General features: G+C 36.6%; 1 protein-coding gene across 1 annotated transcript in view; it reads right to left on the bottom strand.

Moving 5' to 3' along the window:
* Positions 1–1292: 1292 nt before the first annotated feature.
* Positions 1293–19981, bottom strand: part of CENPF (centromere protein F) — a gene marked incomplete at its 5' end in the record, with an annotated part of 33124 nt that continues 14435 nt past the window's right edge. The window contains 10 exons of the mRNA XM_083858529.1: positions 1293–1823; positions 4379–4572; positions 5848–6327; positions 7018–7204; positions 8511–8672; positions 9421–9597; positions 10634–10774; positions 11324–13621; positions 14128–17567; positions 18036–18171. Of these exons, the coding sequence (XP_083714655.1) occupies positions 1623–1823; positions 4379–4572; positions 5848–6327; positions 7018–7204; positions 8511–8672; positions 9421–9597; positions 10634–10774; positions 11324–13621; positions 14128–17567; positions 18036–18171 (7416 nt within the window). The 3' untranslated portion in view covers positions 1293–1622. The remainder of the gene's footprint in view (positions 1824–4378; positions 4573–5847; positions 6328–7017; positions 7205–8510; positions 8673–9420; positions 9598–10633; positions 10775–11323; positions 13622–14127; positions 17568–18035; positions 18172–19981) is intronic.

The following is a 19981-nucleotide window of genomic DNA, read 5'->3' as shown; positions in this document are numbered from 1 at the left end:
AATGCCTCTCTGCTGTACAGCTTGGAGCTTTAGGGCACTACTGCTTATGTACAAGAGCTTGATTTCCCCTATATCTGGCCAGACCAGGCCAGGATAATATTAATTATCAGAAACTAATTTCTGTTTAATTGGATGATGACTGATGTGGTTGATGTCACCCTTTTTCTATAAGTGTTAAATTGGTCTGTGCTGCTGAGCAAGCCCAGTTAGACCTTTAAGATGCACAAGCTGGGGTGAGCATTTTTGTAATGAATCATCCTAAATTCAAGTGCACTATCATGAACTGGATGGAGTCACTTCTCTTGTATTGATCATACCAGAAACTTAAACAGTATTTGAATGAAAAGGAGGTAATCTAAGGAATTCCATACAGATATTTCTTGACACCTGACCATTTTCCAACACATCCAGTCTCATTACATCAGGTACAGGTCTTGATTTTCATAGAGACAGATTTGAGGTTAAGCATTGTCAAGGTAAAGGGTAACTTGCAGAGCAGCAGCAGACAACCATTGCTGGTAGAACAAGAACAAATTTGTTGTTACAAGGATCCTTTCTGGCCTGGTACAAAGTGCTCACCCTCATCTTGCTGAGGATTCCTGGCTGGCCAAGGGCCATTTGGCAGATGTGAGGATCAACATAAGATGTTCAGCTAGGGAAGTACATTGTCAGATGCTTAGTTTCAGGGAAAAAAGACAGTCCTCTTTGGCTTTGTTTGAACCATGTCTCAACCCTATTTGTACAGTATTATTCCATTGGGGAGAAGGGATACCAACACACAGGACATTAGACCTGTGCACTGGATGCACATTCTGGCTGGTTCTATATTTTTGTCTTGTACCTAGAAAGTAAAATCACTGCTTCATTTTGAATCATCCAATAGTGTTTGCCACATTGTTCCTGGAAACTGGTATTTTTAGATACTTAAGTGAGTTTATTTTCTATTTGTAAATCAACCGTTGGTACACAACAAAAATGGCAACAATTAACTACATGGCAACATGAAGTCATTTTTTCTATGGTTTAATTTTTTTTAAGATTTATAAAAAAGTATTTACAGAAAATGCTACAATCATAATTCTACAATTACATCTAAGAGGAGGTTATAGCCAGGTGGGGGTTGGTCTCTTCTCTCAGTTAACTAGCAGTAGAACAAGAGGACACAGACTTAAACTGCACCAGGGAGGCTTAGGCTGGACATTAGAAAGAAGTTCTTCACAGAAGGAGTGATTGGGCACTGGAATGGGCTGCCCAGGCAGGTGATGGAATCACCATTCCTGGAGGTGTTTAAGGAAAGAGTGGATGTGGTACTCAGTGCCATGGTCTGGTTGACAAAGTGATATTAGGTTATAAGTTGGACTCAGTGACCTCCTCAAAGGTCTTTTCCAACCTAATTAATTCTGTGATTCTATAAAAAGATCAATTATATCTGTTCATTATTATTATTATTTCACAAGTTTGAGTGACTATTGGTATTAGTAAATATTCACAAAGAATTTCTGCAGAACCCATATACACTTATTCATTGGAGAAGTGAAAACGGTGCCCTCCATACAGTTCAGCTATTTATATTACAAACTGGTTTGGATCACCAATTACTCTGAGTAATGACTAAGTCAGATTTACTGCACCTTACAATTCTCTTTTTGGTCATCTTGCTCAGATAATCCTTGTTCATTTAGGGATTTTTTTGCTTTGTGTATTGTACGACTCTCCCTCGTATTATCAGAGAGAGGTTTTGGGGATTGTTTATGCAGGCAAAGCGGTGACCTTGACGTGGAATTCGTCGGTGGAAAAGCTTGGGACTGCTGCTCATCGTTTTCCTGTAACACAAACAAAAACATTCTTGTTTACTGGTAATGGAAAACCATATTAGCTTTCTGCCTTGGGTCAAAAGACTTGCTGCAAAAGACTAAATATTGGGAATTTGCAAAAGACATAGACATATTGAAAGCAGAAAAACATATTTTTAAGGCACTTATCACTCTGAATACACAACACAGTGAGGCTTGATAACTCTTACTTTGTTGTGGTATGAGATGAAATATCTGCTACACTGCTGGCAAACTATTTTCCAGGAGCAGAAAAAAGCTACATAAGGAACAGACAGTACTAGTACTCTTAAGCTGTTTACTAAACTACCTGGCAGTGTGTACCAAGAGCCGTATTTAATTTTTTCTGTACATATTCTGCAAACATAAAGCATAAGTGTCACTTTTTTTGCTGACATCTGGGCAGAACCACTGCTTTCACATTTTGACCGATGTGCAGTCAAAGCACTCAATTTAAATTCTGCATTAAACTCACAGAGAAAATGAATAAATTTGCATATGAACATGACAGGCACTTTTTAAACACCTTGAGAAATTTGGAACAGTTTGAAACTGGGTATTTGAAATAAAGTAGATACAAGTACCTGTCAAAGAGAAGGAAACAAGGTTTATTTCACTTTGAAAACAAGACACACCATTTACTGTATTAATATAAAGCATGAAACAACATGTTTTAATGGTTTCAACAAATGATGAAACAATATGAGCAATTCCTCCGGAAATTCCCAGATGTACATCATCTTGAAATAAAACTAACACACATATTCAGCAGTGTCCAAGAGAGAAGGGCACAAATTCCTGGAGCTGATGGCTTTTGCATATTTACACTTGGGGGGAACAAAACCAACACTGAAATCTTAATTACTGCAATCTAGTTGAAGGTGAGGAGTAGCCTGTCCTTGGACCTAGACAATATAAGTTTAGGCAAAGAGGAGGAATGTTTGGGAAATCCCTTCTCCAGTTAAATTAGAAAATACTATTACTGATTAATTTTGATTTGCTATAACCCTGACTATGCTCAGCAAGAGTCTACAACAAGCTTACACCATGCTGGCAGGTGGTTACTACACAACTTTCTGTGATAGAGGCTTCCTTTCTTTTTTGCACTACTCAGATTCTTTACAAGCAACACCATTTGTTTCTAAGGTTGTAGGGAAACAGACATAGAGTATAAATAAAATTTATTGGCATCACTTAATGAAACAATAATAAAACACAGACCTCCAGGCAATGTCTGTAAGAAGCAGCAACTCTTGGCAAGTGGGGTGATTATCCCTTGAAACAACATACACAAATCCAGCAGATTCACTCTCACTGCAAAACACCAATTTCCTATTGCTATAGCTCCAAAAAAAATATGGGTCTGATCTGATTTGCTTCCACAATGGTGCTTTCTGGCCTCAAAAGCTATACATCCACTAAACTATGTGGCATTTGCCTTTACTTACTTTTGGTATCTTGCCAACATACTCTATATTCTAATACAAAATAACTTTTTTTTAAAAAAAAAAAGAAAAAAAAAGAAAAAACCAAAAAGTTACGTGCAAGATTCTGGTCAAAAGAATTTGACCACAAAAGATTGTCAAAAGAATATTTTTGTGTAACCTGGCAAACTAGAAGGATTTTTGTCTACTGACATATTTCTGTGTAGCCCTAATACAAAGAGCTAGCAATAACTATTCTCTTACTGCCAAACTTGAGATAACATGGTTACAAACTTTGGGGGACATTTTGGATGGCAAAAAGTTTATTTCTGTCCTAAAGTTGGAACAATTTTCTATAATCTGCAAAGCATTTGCATCATCTTAGAAAGAACACATTGCTCTGATGTACTGTGAAACATTCAGCAATGTGTCTATTACTGAAAATACAAAGTTGATGTAAACTTCAGTTACTAATGTTTTCTTAATAACAATCCACTTTCAAAACATAACTGTGTCATATTTATTTGTTTTGATAATATCAAAATTTGGTAAGGATGAGCAAGCTAGTCTAGTGGAAGGTGTCCTCATCTGTGGCAGGGAGGTTAGAATTAGCTGATCTTTAATGTCCCTTCCAACACAACCCAATCTTTATCATCCAAATGTTCCCTATTTACATGTTTAATAGCCTCTCAAATATCTGTAGTTGTTCTATAAATTCCAAGAAAAGCTGTTTGCAGAAAACTGCAAGCTCAAACTCCCAGAGGTTAGTCTTTTTGATGGTTATTTTCTCTGCAACCTAAGAAGCCACAGTATAAGGAATATCTGCTCTTTATTATCCATTATAAGAAATTGAAAATATACCTGTATTGAATTTACAGTTCTCACTGGTTGTTCCTATGAGCTCACAAATACCAGCACATGAACAATTTGCAGATTGTTACTATGGTCAAGACCTATGTCATGTTTCAGCCATTCAGTATTTATGATCTTCTCTCCACTCTATTGTTGAGGAACATAAAGAATGATACATCCTCAAATTTATTTGGCAAGATGAATACATTTAGTGAATGCATTTAGTCTTCCCCATGACTTTCATACCCAGATAAAATTTTTCCAGGTTACCTTTTGTGGTTTGCTGCCACCAGGTGTTGAAGAGCAGCGCTCACCAAGATGGCCTGGCCTGCACTTCTGTGAGTCCTGCGCAGGCAAAGGCCTTTTCTCACTTGAGGAAGCCAGACGGGGACTGGATCTGAGGTGCAGGGTTGTTCTACGTAAAATGTAAGGGCTGACCTTGACACTGGGGATGTCAGCAAATCCTGAAAAATAAACAGCTTCTATAAAAACCAGCTAAGGCAATCACACTTCCTCAAATGGATTTCTTTTTTCACAATAGCAGTAAAATAGCTGATTGAAATAAATCATCTGTTCCACTGGAAAAAATGGAACAAAGAGATTGCTGAATAGATCTTGCATATTCTAAAATTCAAATGCAATACTTGGATATCACAGAACAACCATTGATTTACAAGACCAATTCTATAGAGGAAAAAAAAAATCAAAAAAATGTTTGGTCTTTTTCTTTACAGGTACATTATTATGTGGAGGGTAATTTCAAACAGAAAACCATACTGGTTAATTCAGGATACCGTGGCATGATGCTCTTGATTTTTAATACTTTTCTCTGTGTAAAACTATTTAATTATAGACAGTTTATTATCTCTCTATCTAGCCTAAAAGTCAGACATGAACTGGCACATATATCCTCAGAACAGGGCTATTTTTAGCAGATATAGTAATGCTAGTAAGAAAGTGAAATGCAAATAATGATTAGCCTTAGAAATCCTGACTTCTGGGAATGACCACCAAAGCTGAGGCTATTCAGTATTCCTATGGTTTTGTCCTTTAATGATGGCAATTACATTAATTATAAATAGCAACTTAATAATAGGTAGTTGAACTGGATATTTTTCAAGCCCTGATTTGTGCAGTCTTCTCAGTTACCCTCTGCTGCAGTGAACCCTCACATGGAACACCAGGCTACCTAATTTCATGGCATTCATTGCAGATGGAAAGTGAGCTCTCATGAAGATATTAACGTCTTACTGCTGTGGGCAACCAGTTTCAACTCAGGGAATTTTAGTCAATTTAATGTTTTGCAAATTAACACACTTTTAATTACTGGTATTGAAAGAAATAAAAGAACACAAATAAACAAACACTTCAGGAACACACCTGGGCTTCCCTCCAAACACCAATACTCCCCAGTGTCTGGTCTCCAGTTGCCTCACTGCACAATACACCTGTGAGTGAGGTGATGGTAGCACAGGAGACTGCCACAAGCATTTAACTTTTAGCAGAATGGGAGTTATTAATCCAACAGAAACGTGTTCTGCTGGTCTAACACCAGTGCTCCACAAAAGCTAACTTGGCACCAACTGCTACATCTCTCATTGACTCCTTTCACCTTCCATCACTGTCACCAAAAATGTTTGTATAGTCACCTCCTCAGAGTGAAAGCCATTCAACAAAAGAGAAGAGAAAAGCACACCTGCTGTGCTCAGAGAACATTTGCCTTTACAAGACATAAATACCTTTTTGCACTATTTCTGGAAGCCCATCCAGCTCAGAGTCAGTGTTTTCCCGAGCCTGGAGATTTTGAGAGATATCACACTTCCTTTTCTTTTTCAGTGAAGTCTCTGGAGCAGGAGATCTTGGTTCTCCATTTTCTTTCCTGCTGTCTTCACATCTCTGCCTTTTACTTGAAAGCTTAGTGGTATCTTCATCTGACCTTCTGTCTTTGACAGAGTGTTTGCTCTTCTCTGTTGATGACTTCTCTGAATGCAGCAAAGGAGTGCTGACAGCATCACTTGCTCCCTGTTTCAGCTGAGTACTCAACAAACTGACTTGTGTTTTTAGCATCTCATTTTCTTCCTCTAGTTTATGATATTTAACAATTAGAGAGCAATATTTCTCCAAGTTCTCATTTGCTTCTCTGGTCTTCACTTCTGTAGATTCCTGCAATTCTTCCAATTTTAACTTAATTTCTTCTGTAATGGCATTATCATCAGCATCTTTCAAAGAAAAAACACAACTACTTATATAACTGACATAATAAAAGATGCATACGTAAGAATTTATAATGCAATGGCCACACATAATTTAATTACACATGTTCTGTAGCAGTGCAACTATAAAAAAAATACCATGAAACAAATTCAGTAATGTGATAAATATAATAATATCCCTGTTAAATAGAGAACAAATATGCAAATTTTGAAAAGAATTCTTGACCAGTGCATGGGGAAAGATTTTCCCTCTCATTTTGTAATTTCTGAACACTCCATATGCACCCTTAACTGACTTTAAGCATCATTTACAGTGCATCTCAGGAAGTGAGCTAAAATATTAAGAACTAAGCATGAGAATCAGAGGGAAAAGGCTGCTGGAAAATGATAAAATAACTTGCACACAAAACTTACTTAAGAAAAACATCCCTTTTCTTCAACACCAAAAATGTAACATTTAATATATTTATTCAGAACCTAATGTTGTTTCTGAGAAGAGAAAACAACTTTAAGAGAAAAAAGGATTAGATAGATTTTGAAAATATTCAACATTTGCACTTGTAATTTTTTATCCTAGTTAAGAATAGTTCTCTGTATTAGAGCTGCATATGCAAGTGGGCATTTTAGGGAACAAGAAAGTTTTACAGATTAATGCATCACTAAGAAAGCATTAAGACTGAATCTAGATTCAGTTACCTTCTTTGTTATGCTTTGCCATAGTCAGATTTTCCTTCTTTAGCATCTCATCATGTTCAGCTAGTTGTTTCTGCAACATTTCCTTTTCCTGTTCCAGCTGCTTACAGGATTTCATCCACATCTGCACTTTACTGTGGGCATATTCATTTTCCTTCTTCAGCTGAATTATAATGTTACTATTATCAGCCTAAAAAATAAGAAATTTAGTTATTTCACCAGAAACATAATTCTTCCTTTTAAACATTATAATATCAAATGGAGAAATAGAATCACTGAAGTTGGAAAAAACCTTCAAGATCATCAAGTCCAACCTTTGACAGAACACCACCAGGTCAACTAATCCATAGCACTAAGGGCTGCCTTGAGTTGTTCCTCAAACCATTCCAGGCACCACAGATGGTGTGACTCCACCACTTCCCTGGGCAGTCCCTTCCAACGATTTACACCGTTTCCTATAGCAAAGAAAATCTTCACAATGTCCAACCTGAACCTTTTATCCTCCCATTGGTCTGGTACCAACCTGCATGCAAATACCACACAGTGAGCACAACTAGGAACCTTCTCTGCTCCACTGACACTACCATGGGTACTGTTTTCTAGCACACAACCCACAGGACTTTATCCTTGGACTGCTCTTATTAACCAAATTAACACCACAGTGGAGAGCCGTAAGAATAAAGAACCATTGAGCAAGATGAGTGTAGTTTAATTCAGTGTTTACTCGCATGTGAATTGAATTGACTGTTTCTTCAAGAGTGCATTTAGAGAGACACTAATTCCTGAATTGGGAGAACAGAATTGGAGCCAGAAATTGATCACAGACTGAAGCAGCACAAAAAAAAAAGACCAAAATCACCCAGAAAATAAGAATAAGGAAGGGATAGGATTATTGGTACAGAAGTTCAGTATATGGACAGTGAAGCTTTACCTGTGCTACTAAAAAGCAAACCAAGAACATGAAGAACTGTTCCCACTTATCAGTAGCTCACAGTTTGTGGAGCTCATATTCCAGCATCCCTGAGAACAATTCTGTCAGAGAATTACACTAGTTAATAGCTGTAATGGGAATTCTATATAGAATGGAACTGAAAAAACTGAATCAAGAGCAATCTATCAAGACTAATGCTTAGGGATAGACATTGGAATATTTTACCATCAAAGTAATTCACAAACAGAAAATTGAGGCACTGCAAAGTCTCTGAGTTAATTCTAACCAGGTTTTAGCTCAGCTGCAATGTTCACTATAGTCAACAGATTGCTGTGTTTAGGGTCACAGAAACCAGTTCTAGGTGATCTCAGTCATGGAACACAGAACGGAATTTTTCTAATGTACATTAATAGTAACAATGTTTTCTCCAGGCTCTATGTTCTCTTTAATGAAACAAAGGCTGTACCAAAGTCAAGCCAAAGTTCTGGTTCCCAATCCTATGTTTATTTTACTACACAGTGTCTGGAATCTCATGTAATTGGTCGTACTTAGGGGTTTTTCTTACCTTAGTTTTTAGGAGTTCTCCTAAGGCTTGATTAGCTTCTTTAAGGGAATTATTTAGCTGCTCTTTATTTGACTTCAAATGCTCAATTTCCAATTTTTGTGAGCTGATAAAGCACTCCAGTGAACTAATCTTCTCATGACAGGCCTCAATTTCTACTTTATTCTAGAGAAAGAAAATGTGCCTAATTACTATGGTACCAAAAGGACACTGAGTTATATTTTAAAGATGTACCTAATAGCATATCATAAATCCACAGGAATTCCACAGCAAATTTAATAGTTATGTTTTGAGGACTTTAAAAATGAAAGGGCAATTTGTGTCAAGTATATATTTTGAATACTAGAATCTTGCCTCTAAGAAGTCTGTCAAAAAAATCCTTACTTTTACTATAAATTGCTGTTACATCTACTTCATATTAATAAGAATGAAAACTACTAGAAACAATTATAGTGAGTTATCTGCCAGTGTTCTACTCGCCTCAAGTAAAATTTCACAGGCATTTCTGCAGAATAGTTGATGGCTCTTTGCATATAGCACATCTGACAAATGTATTTCCAATAAATTTGTCCTTATATTGTGAAGTGGTTAAATTTTCTTCTTTATTCCTACCAAAACAACCATTTCCTGGACTAAACATACTGTTGCTTTCCCTTTTTTAAGGTCATAGTCCCAGCGAATTTTTATATAGATTAAATGCTTACTGAGTTGGGTGATAAATTCAATTTGAAGTGCTCACTATATGGAAAAAAGTTAATTTAACACTTACTAAGTTCCAAGGTAAGTATATGTAGATTTTGGAAATATTGTTAGCAAAGATAAATTCTTTTGCAATAGGATCAGCAAAATTTTGTAAAATACATAGAACTGAATTAAAAATTCACAGCACTACTCTTCCTATTTTCTGATTTACCTTTCGGTTCGCTTCTGTCAGAGCATCCTGATGCTCTTTCTCTGCTTGAAGTAATCTGTCTTTGTATTCTGATGTTTCTCTTTTAATTTCGCGTTCTTTTTCTTGTAGTTGATTCTGGACCATCTCCAAACTCCTGGCCAGTTCATTTTTTTCTGAAGTTGTTAGATGCAGCTGAATCTGTAAATAGTAATAGTACATTCTTTGGTATTTGGAATTATCTCAATGGAGAAAGAGTTTACCCATTAAACTGTTTAAATCGGAAGCATCTTTGAATTTTCAAAAACAATTAGGTAAGAAAAAGATATTTAACAGTGGCTGAATTCACTGTAATCAAAGAAAAGAACATCTGAACACAAAAGGTAGGACAGGAAGCAAAGGAAGGTTTTCTTAAAAGAAAACAAGTGCAAGTTAGCCAATAGTATTAAATCAAGCAGCACTGCCAAAATCAAAGCTTAATATCTTTAAATGTTGTTCCCCTTGAGTCTGACTTGAGAGGTTAGGGGTCACTTTCCTCACCCTCTTTAAGATGACAAAACTTTTTAAGCATTTTCATCCACTTTTATTACTAGTTTTTGGACAGCTGGCCTGTATTTCCATTTAGGATTTCTGAAAGTTGCAGAAATCCCTGTTCTTTTCCCACTCAAAATCCTCAATGCCACAATAGAAACAAGTCAGTGGTTACAGAATTGTGTAAATAAAGTCAGGTCAAACGATCACAAACTGGTTTGAAGACATAATATTATTCACAAATAAGATCTGAAGTTGTCTAAATTATTAAATAATCTCTTAGAATTAAATGCAAACAAATTAAAAATAAAGGCTCCAGAACTGTTTCTTCCTTGACTTCGTCCTGAATTACTTCAGCAGTACTGAAACACTGAAAGTAGTTTCGAAAAATGTTTGATTTCTTATCTGACCTCCTCAGTCTGATGATAGAAAGCCTGAAGTAGAGAATCTCTCAACATTGAAAAATGTCTAGCTAGTCAGCAGCGGCCTTTATGCCAAGAAAACATAGTTCGGATGGAAGGAAGAGGGGAAAAAACTATTAAGTAATCATTTTATTTCAGAAGAGAATATTGGATTTTTTGAAGTTTGGAAGCAATAACCTCTAATACTGTACATTATCACAGACTCTCTTGACCAGACTCCACCCATGTATTGTACTTGAGCATCTGGCCCTCCACACAAAAATATTGCAGATGGAGTAACTTACTTTGTTCTTTTCTGAATGCTCTTGAACACATTGCATTTCTTCAGCAAGCCTATTTCTTTCTTCCTGTAATTTGGAAATCTTCTGTTCAGTATTATTTAGCTTGACTTGCAGCTCAAATTGACTTTCAGTCAGTTCATTTACCTGAAATAAAATTTTCCAGAATTATTTTTAATACATGTGTCATGCCCTCCAAAGAATGTACTTACATGTAACAAGCACTTTCTAAGATGGATTATTTTATTCCCATAATTGGTCAAGTTTTAAGCAAGAGTCACAACAGGGTAATGATGTTTTCACATGGCAAGTGCACTATTGTTGTTTCACTTTCTTTGGAGCTTCCAGATATGATATGAAAACTCAGCCACCAAGTACCAACTTGTTCTTCCTCCCTTTCTTCTGCAGGAAAGAGGAAACTATCCCACATTACTTGATTGCTTAAACTTCTATGTCTACTTTTAAGCTACCTTCTCATTCATCCTACACAAAACAATGCCCTGCTTTCCAGCTTGGTAACTTCAATGAAAACTTATGATTGTATGGAAAATCTAATTTTAAAAATAGGATGTTTCCTGCAAAAGTCTGAGGTTAAAATTATTTAAAGATTTAATTTATTAAGGAAGTGGTAAACCCAGAGGACACTTTATCCTCACTCCTACAAAGGGAACTCTACCCTAACGGAAATCATATTACCTTTTTACATAGAGTGTTCTTTTCACAAAGTGTAGATTCCAGTTCCTTCTCAAGGTCCTTATAAGACATTTTTAGAACATTCAGGATATCCGGAGAGGTTTCACCCTCAGAAAAATGATGCTTCTTCAGATTCAACTCAGCAATCAGTTCCTGCAGTCTCTCTTTTTCCTGGTGCCAGCATTTAAGTTCATGCTGCATGTGACTCAGCTGCAAAGATAGTGCTTCTGTTTCTTTCACCTGTTTTTCAAGAGCATCATTTTCCTCCACCTTTTCAATGAGTTTTTGTTTACAGTCCATTACTTCTTGAACAAGTACTTCCCTTGCTTGATCCAATTTGATGTTTTCATTTTTTATTTCCTGACATTCCTGTAACAGCACTATTTTATCTTGCTCAAGATGAGCCACTTGATTAATCAAGACTTGCTCTTTTGCTCTAGCATCTGCTTCCTCCTTGCATGAAAACTCTAATTTCTCTGTCATATCTTTGAGCTCAGATCTCAGCAACGCCACAGTATTTTCAAACTCATCTTTGATTTGTATCTTTTCTTCCTCCTTTTCTTCCAACTGTTTTGCTGAAGTCAAATTTGAAGACTCTAGTTCAAGGAATCTTTCTTGTATGTCTTTTAAATCTTTAGCCAAACATTCTTTTTGAGAGGTGAGGACATCAATTTGTAAGTTAGAACATTTCAGCTTTTCAGTCATCTCTTCCATCTCTGTTGCTAATGTTTCTGCCTCTGCTTTGGCAGTCTCCAACTCAATAACTGTATCTTCTAGATTTTTCTCTGACATCTCCAATTCCCTTTCAAGCCTCTCTATTTTATCCTGAAGAGAGTCAGCTTTCCGTTCATTGTCTCTCAGCTTTTCAGCAATGTGACGTTTTTTCTTCTCATCAGACTCAATTTTTACTTTCAGCTTCTCAATTCCACATCGCAACTGGTCTGCTTCTTTCTGTGCTGCGCTGAGTCTTGCAGCAAGTTCTCCTTTTTCCATTAACAAGCCCTCCAAAGATTTGGAAAGCTTTGAATTTTCCATTTCTGATGAAGCTAATTTATGCTGCATCATTACCAACTCTCTTGCAATCAGCTCTTTTTCTTTCTTTGAATCTGCTGCTTCATTCTGGAATTTTTCTTTTTCTAAGGTGAAAGATGCAGCATCATTTTCTAAACTTTGCAGCTTCTGAAGAAGACAGTCTTTTTCATTCGATAACTGATTTACATCAGATTTTGCAGCCTCAAGCAAATTTGCTTTTGTCCTCACTTCATCCTCTAACCTTCTAATGAATCCAGTAGTATCCATTTCAGTTAACTCTAATTCTTTTAATTTCTCTTGTAGCTTTTGATACTTCAGATCCAGTTCTTTTTTGCTTTCAGATAAAATACTCAGTTCTTGGCCAATATAGTTTCTCTCAGCTGTGACTGAAACAAGGTGCTTTTGAAAGCTAGAAATAGTTTTCAGATTAACTTCTCTCTCCCTTTCTAATTGTTGACATTTTGCCTGAAGCATTTCAATGTCATGCTCTATGAGCAAGCCATGGTTCTCAATATTAACTTGCTCAGATTTTGGACTCCCCCGTTCATTTTCAGCTGCAAGAAATTGTTCCTGACCAGCTGTCTTGGTCATCTCTACATCATGAAACGTGTCTGCTGCATTAGGCAATCTAATTTTACATATCTCCAGCTCAGACTTTAGGGTCTCAGGTTCTTTTTCTAATGAGACTACTTGAAGAGATAATTCCTGCTTATTGACAGAAACTGATCTTCGGTTTTCCTTTATGCCACAGTTTTCTTCTTTAGCAGCTACAGTAGCTTCCTCCAGTTCTGCTAAAGCTGAGCTATTTGAAATTATTTGTGCCTCTTGGAAGTTCATCTCTAAGTTTGATTCCTCAGCTTTTATTTTTAAATCAACATGGTTTGGGTTTTTTTCTATCCCATAGATCAGCTTCAAATTTTCAGCAGTCTGGTGTTTTGCCTCTTCCCGAAGCATTTCAGTGGTTATTTGATTTTCACAGAAATACCCAGCACACAAAACCCTACTGCTGGAAAATGATAATGCGCTGGCACGGTCTGAGGGGCTGGTTATTCTTCCTGATGTATTTTTGCACTCACGTTCTCCAGAAATTTTCTCAGTGTAATCTTCCATTAATCTTGTTTCAACAGTCTCAGTTTCATTTCCACACACAGAGGCATCTCCTGCAGCCATTTTCTCAATGGGGATTATTTTAAGATTATTGTTTTTCAGAGCTGAGTTTTCCACAGGCACTCTCAATTTATAAGGACTATTGTTTTCTTGTTCTATGTTCTGCAAGGAATAAGAATCAATCAATTAAAAAAAAAGAAAAGGAGGGGGAGGAATATATATAAGAAAAACCAAGGTAAGTTTTAAGATTTTAGTTAAACTAGTAAAGTTCCTGTTCTTATGAGAATAAATAGATACTATCCCTCCCTACTTCACAGTCTCCTTTCTTACAGAAAGGATTGACACTTATTTATACATACATCTCTGGCAAAAAAGTTTTACAGGTATTGATGGAGAAATTTCAGATTAATTTGCTGAAAGGCTATGTGCAAAGACAGTTCTGTATTTTGGGAAAACAGGTGTCTACATGACAAAGTGAACTATTATTAGTATTACTAAAGGGACAAAGGTTACTGCTTGAGTATGGAATATTTTTCTTCTTTTGCTAAAAAATAATACTGCTTCTGTGGGGTACAATTTTAAATAGATTTTACTGCAAAAATTCTTTTTGAGTGACCACAAATCAAAGGAGTTACATTAAACTCATTTGCATGACAGAAATTACTTACATTTTCAATATCTGTGCACAGCAGTGATTGAGAACTTAAATCAAGGACCTGTAGTTGGAGTCTTGCTGCTTCCAGCTCCAAAGAGAGATTCTCAGTTTGTTTTCTTTCTGCTGCCAGTTTGCACTCCATCTCCATAGTCACATTATTCAGCTTCTGCTGCCATTCTTCCTTTTCAGATAGATTTTGCTGTTTGAGATGATCTATTTCTTTCCTTTCAGAAAGTATAACTTCTTTCAGCTCTTGTATTTCCTCATTTTTCATATTCTCTTGAACATGAAACTGATCTTCAAGCACCTTGATGGCCTTCTCATATGTCTGACAGAGCATCTGAAGTTCTTCAATTCTATTTTCAAGGTTAGATTTTCTTGGAGTAATACTCCTGAACCCTCTAACAGGGTCCAAATTGTGATCATTATGACACTTTTCAACCAAAACTTCTGCTGCATCCTCTGAAATTACTTCTACAGAGCTGTCTGTCTGATTAATTTCCTCTGTCCATTTGCATGAACCATTGTTACGGGAATCAACCACCTCACTCACTTCTAACGAACAGGGATTTACAGAAAGGTCTGAGGAAGAATCCGTGGCCTTGGTTTCATCTAATTTAGGCAGCGTGTCATCTTGGCTGGATGACAGTGACACTTGCACAGAATCTACACGAGCACTGCTCAGACTTGTTGACAACAAAGAATTTTCTGCTTTCAGTATTTCAACACAAGACTGCAGCTCACATATCTTTGAGCTCATACTACAATGCTGTTCATATAATTTTAGGTGTTCATTCTGGAAAGTCAAAAGCTTGTCTCTTACTTCAGCAAAATGTACCTTAACTTCTTTGCTGGACAATTTTAAATCTTCATAGTCAGAAGAACTACATTCTTTAAGTCTGAAGGATATTTCCTTATTATCAGGACACATTCTCAACTCACTGTTATCACTTTGATCCATCAGTTCATCAGGAAGAACAACTTTCTCAGCTTTTAAATTGCTATCTGCATTCATGATATCATCTTTATCTTCTTCCTCAATACTTGTGGTACCATTGGTTTTTACATCTTTGAATCCAGAGGCTAAAGCAGTGTTTTCATTCTGCAACCTCTCACACATCTTCTCAAGCTCACTCAACTGGTTTATTGTTACCTGCAAAGAGGATGCCAGCAACACTGATGAAGGATTTTCATCAATTCCTCCTTTGCCACAATCCTGGGAAATGTCACCACCATTATACCCCAATGAGTGGCCATCTTCCTCCAATGCTGTGAGTGAAGAATCTGCAGTTTTCAGTTCTTTAACAGACAGCAGTTCTTGCTGCAGTCTCTCTTTCTCTCTCACACTTTTCTCAAGTTCTACTTCCATACCTTTTAAAGCAGTTTCCAGTTGCATCACTTCTAACCTGCAGTTCTCTAGAGAGAGTTCACAATCCTCAAAATCCATTTGAAGAAGCTCAAGTTTAACCTGATATTTATTTAGCTCAATGTCCTTCTCTTCCATGGATTTTCTCAACTGTTCTGAACAGAGTCTCTGTTCACAATTAACACTGCACATTAGAGGTTCATTTTTTGTTGGTAGTTCCTTCCCCAATTGCTCCTTTTCTTGAAATACAAAGGCACATTTCTCTTGCATTGTATTTTGTGTTTCCCTGACATTAGGCTTTTCTTGGCTTAAACAGTCAAGCTCCATAGAAGGCACGTGTTGAATGTTGGAAAATTCTGACTGCAGTTGCTGAAGTTCATGAACCAAATCCTTTTTTACTTCCTCTGAGGCTATTAGTTTATGTAAGATATCTTTGTTCTCACTAAGTACCTGTTTCTCTTGTTCTAATTTTGCTCTTTTTTCATCTAATTCAATTGTCTGCTCTCTCAGAATGTTCATAATTTTTCCATTTTCTTCTTCTACTGATTTATACTTGGCCTGCAAAACTTCAAGCTCTGTTTTGATTTCTTCAGTTCTTGACTCAATACGCTGTTTTTCCTCCTCATGTTTTCCAGACATTTCAGAAATTATTTCTTCTCTTTCCTTTAAACTATCACAAATATTTTTATTTGCCTCCAGTAAAGTTATTTGTTCTTGCTTTAAAGCACTGCTTAAATCCTTAAGGACTGCGTTTTCTTCAGTAAGTTCACCAATTTTTTTACTGTATGAGCAAATCATTGAAGACATGTCCTTCTTCTCTGAACCCCATGTTTCAGACATGAGCTTCAGCTGTCTTAGTGAATCCTCAAGCAATTTATTATTGATCTTTAAATCCTGAAGCTCAATTTGTCTGTTTTCTAATCTTTCATTCAGAGCTTGCAGTTGCATGTCCTTTTCCTCAAGAATAGCTGTAGTTTTTTCAACTAATTCCTGACGTGCTGAAATATCCACTCGCAAGTTACTGATGTGCTGCTCGGTTTCTGTCACGAAGTTTTTGTGCATCTGTTCTACTGCAAATAACCTTTGTTCTGTTTCACTCTTCATTTGCAATAAGTCTTCATACTGCTGCTGCTGATTTGAATTCAGCTGCTTTTGAGCCACTAAAGAACTCTCAAGAAAAGAGATCTGCTCTTGTAAATTGGCCAGATCCTTAGTTTTTCCCATTTCTAAAGGAGCTCTTGCACATCCATGATCTTCAATGTTTGAGTCAGTTGCTGCAAATGGTGTATTATCTGAAAGAGTCTTATCCTGTCTGCTTTGTAAATTAACTTCTCCATCTTCTGTCATTTCTGAAGTATCTTTTGCTTTTACAAGACAACAGATTTTTTCATATTCACCAAGCAGGTCATGATAGCACTGCTCCCTTTGCAGTCCTTGACTTGCTGCCAGCTGTAGCTTTTCTTCTACTTCAGCAACTTGGTTGGTGAGCTGGAGTATTTTACAGGACATATTTTCTATCTCTTTGCAGTACTTTTTATCAGAACATTCTGCTTTCTGCTGAAGTTCATCAAAAGCTTTTTTTTGTTCTTCTAATTCTGCACTTTTACATTCCAGCATACCTTTAAGTTCTCTAATCTCTGCGGATTTTCTCTCGCTTTCAGTTTGCATCATTTTAAGTTTCTCACTATGTTCATGATTTTTGTTTTGCTGACTTTGAAGGGAGCTCTCCAAGTCATTAATATGAGCCAGCATACCTTCCTTTTCAGACTTAAATTTATTTATAAGATGATCAGTTTCATTTTTCCATTGAGAAAAAACAGTTGCCTCTTTCTGCAATTCTTCACATTCTCTCTGCTTTAATTCAAGGAGTCTCTGCAAAGCTTCTAATTCTCCCTCCATCTTACTTATTTTACAGTCTTGTTCTTTAATATGATTATCTTTTTCCTTGAGGAGACCTCGGGTAGACTCCTGTTGCTTTTCCATGTCAGCTAAAGCTATTTTCAGGTTCTCCAGTGAGTGTGAGTTCTCTTGCCTTTTAAATTTCTCTTCCAGTAATTTCAGCTCCACTTCCTGAACAGCATTCTTATCTGTAGAAAAAAATACCATCAAATCTTTTCAGGCAAGTCTACTGAAAACTGTCTAGATGAGGTGTTTCTATTAACTTTTACTATTTTCAATTCTCATTCTACTGCAAAGTATTAATCTTAAGTTATATCACTGAAGGATGTTTTTATTACTTTAGGCTATCAGGTGCTACATACAGTCAGCTTTCCATAAGGGAACTGCAAAACAGAAGTTTTCTATTTCAAATAGGTTCTATGAAAACAAATTTGCTGATAAGTTCGGTACACTTTGATTATTTTCTATACAGCATATCTTCAGGAACTGAACATGTTCATAGACAAAAACTTCTTTTCATTGACAACAAACCCAGTGACCTTAAAAAACACTAATCATGTCCCCCAGCAATATTTTTTTACTTAAATCACAACGAAACTTACAGCATTGCAGGAAACATTCAGAAAGAGTTCTGTAAATTCAAAATCATAACTCACTTTTCAACTCTTCTGCAAAACTCTGGCTTTGCTTTAGAGATTGCTTAATCTTATTTAGTTCTTCTTCAAGCTGGTGGATCTCTTGCAATTTCTTTTCAAGTTGACAGTTGAGAAGATTTTTCTCCTGCTTCACTTCCTAAACCAAAACCAAATAAGGCCATTTTTCATGTAAATTGATAAGAAGATAAATGGACTCAGTTCATTTAAAGATATTCCATTAGATCTTGTTAAGACTTTGGGCATCTATGCCTGGGTTCCTAAGCACTGCTTGGAAACACAGGCTGAATTTTTTATCCTTAACAAATTGACAGCACCTGAGAGATGCTGGCAGTGGATGTAGTCAGTTGATCCTTGTTACCACAGAAAAAACAGCTCCACATGACCTCACAGAGAGAGACAGGACAGGACAGATTCTACAAAATCTGAGCTGATGAACTCAGACTACTTTTCCAAAGCAGCTTGGTAAACAAATCCCTGCAATGGCATCAAAATTAACATGAAATATATAGGTCAGATTTCAGCTGTCATCTCATGTAGAGACAAACTCTGTTTCCACTAAACATCAACATGGCAACACTGGTCAAATTTTAGTTAGAAGTACTTACACTTTCAGACAGTTACTTTGCAATTAACAGCACTTTCTACCAAACAAATTGATTTTAAAAACTTCCAAACAAGCAAACAAAACACACTATCACCACAACTAAAAAAAAATCCAATGTAACTACATTGCACCCAGGAAAACAAATAAGTTATTTTAAAGAGACTCATGCTTATTCTCCAAACTCCTGTGCTCTGCATAGTTCTGGCACAGAACCGTCTTAGCCTGACTTGAAACAGACTGTCAATTATTCATCACTTTACTACTAGCAGACAGTCATTCCTTCACAAAAGTCAAGCTCAAGAAATGGAAAGGTCTGAATGAAAAAAATTTAAAGCTTGCTGGCATGGCAGGGTTTTGCAACAACATAAATAAATTACCCTCAGAACACGACTAAAATTGTCACTGTCACTAACAGTTGCCTTCTCTTCTACTCACAGCCTTCCCTACCCACAGTTTAAAAAAATCCAGTCACATATAAATTTCAATGAATAAGTTTTCTAGCAATCTTAATAAATTTTCAAAGATGTCCAAGCATCTAAACCCCTTGCATTCAAAGCTGCATGCACAGTACATTAATTAAATTAAGCCATCCATTACAAAACCTAGAGTGATCTATGGAAAGAAAAACAAACAAGTTTAAGGAATTAAAATGGCTGAAAGGTCCAACTATTTCAATTCAGTGCAAACATTCCCAATATCCACAGAATGATACGTTGGGTTAGAAGGGAACTTAAAGCTCATTCAGTTCCAATCTTCCTGCCATGGGCATGGACCTCTCTTGCTAGACTGGGTATAGAATTTTTTCCTAGTGTCTAATCTAAACCTACCCTCTGGTTGAAACCAAATTCCCTTGTCCTGTCACTACATGCTTCTGTAAATAGTCTCTTTCCATCTTTCTTGTATGTTCCCTTCAGGGACATGAAGGCCACAATTAGATCACCCCAAAGCCTTTTCTTCTCCATAGTGAACAAACCCAATTCTGTCAGCCTTTCCTTGTAGGAGAGGTGCTCCATCCCTCTGATCATCCTCTTGGTGGCCTCCTCTGGACTTTCTCAACAAGTCAATGCATAAGAGAGAGCCAGTCAGCTGGGCCAAAACCATGCAGTGCTGTTCTAACAACAATCACATTCCAATAGCTGGGAATGTTTTCAGACATTGCAATCTGCCAGTAAGAGCATACCTAAATTTTCACAATTTACTAAACTCGTACAAATGCTTGTGATGATCTGAACAAACCTCACTATTTTTACTTTAGACTTTTGCAGAGAATTTTGAAGGTAATTATTTGGCAGAGACCATGTCAGGTTATTTTATATCTGCTGATGACAACTGTCAACAAGCA

The sequence above is a fragment of the Zosterops lateralis genome, assembly GCF_965231275.1.
Source record: "Zosterops lateralis genome assembly, chromosome: 3".
In the NCBI taxonomy this organism is placed as follows: Eukaryota; Metazoa; Chordata; class Aves; order Passeriformes; family Zosteropidae; genus Zosterops; species Zosterops lateralis.
Note: the sequence above shows the minus strand (reverse complement) of the source record. Positions and strands in the feature narration are given on the sequence as shown.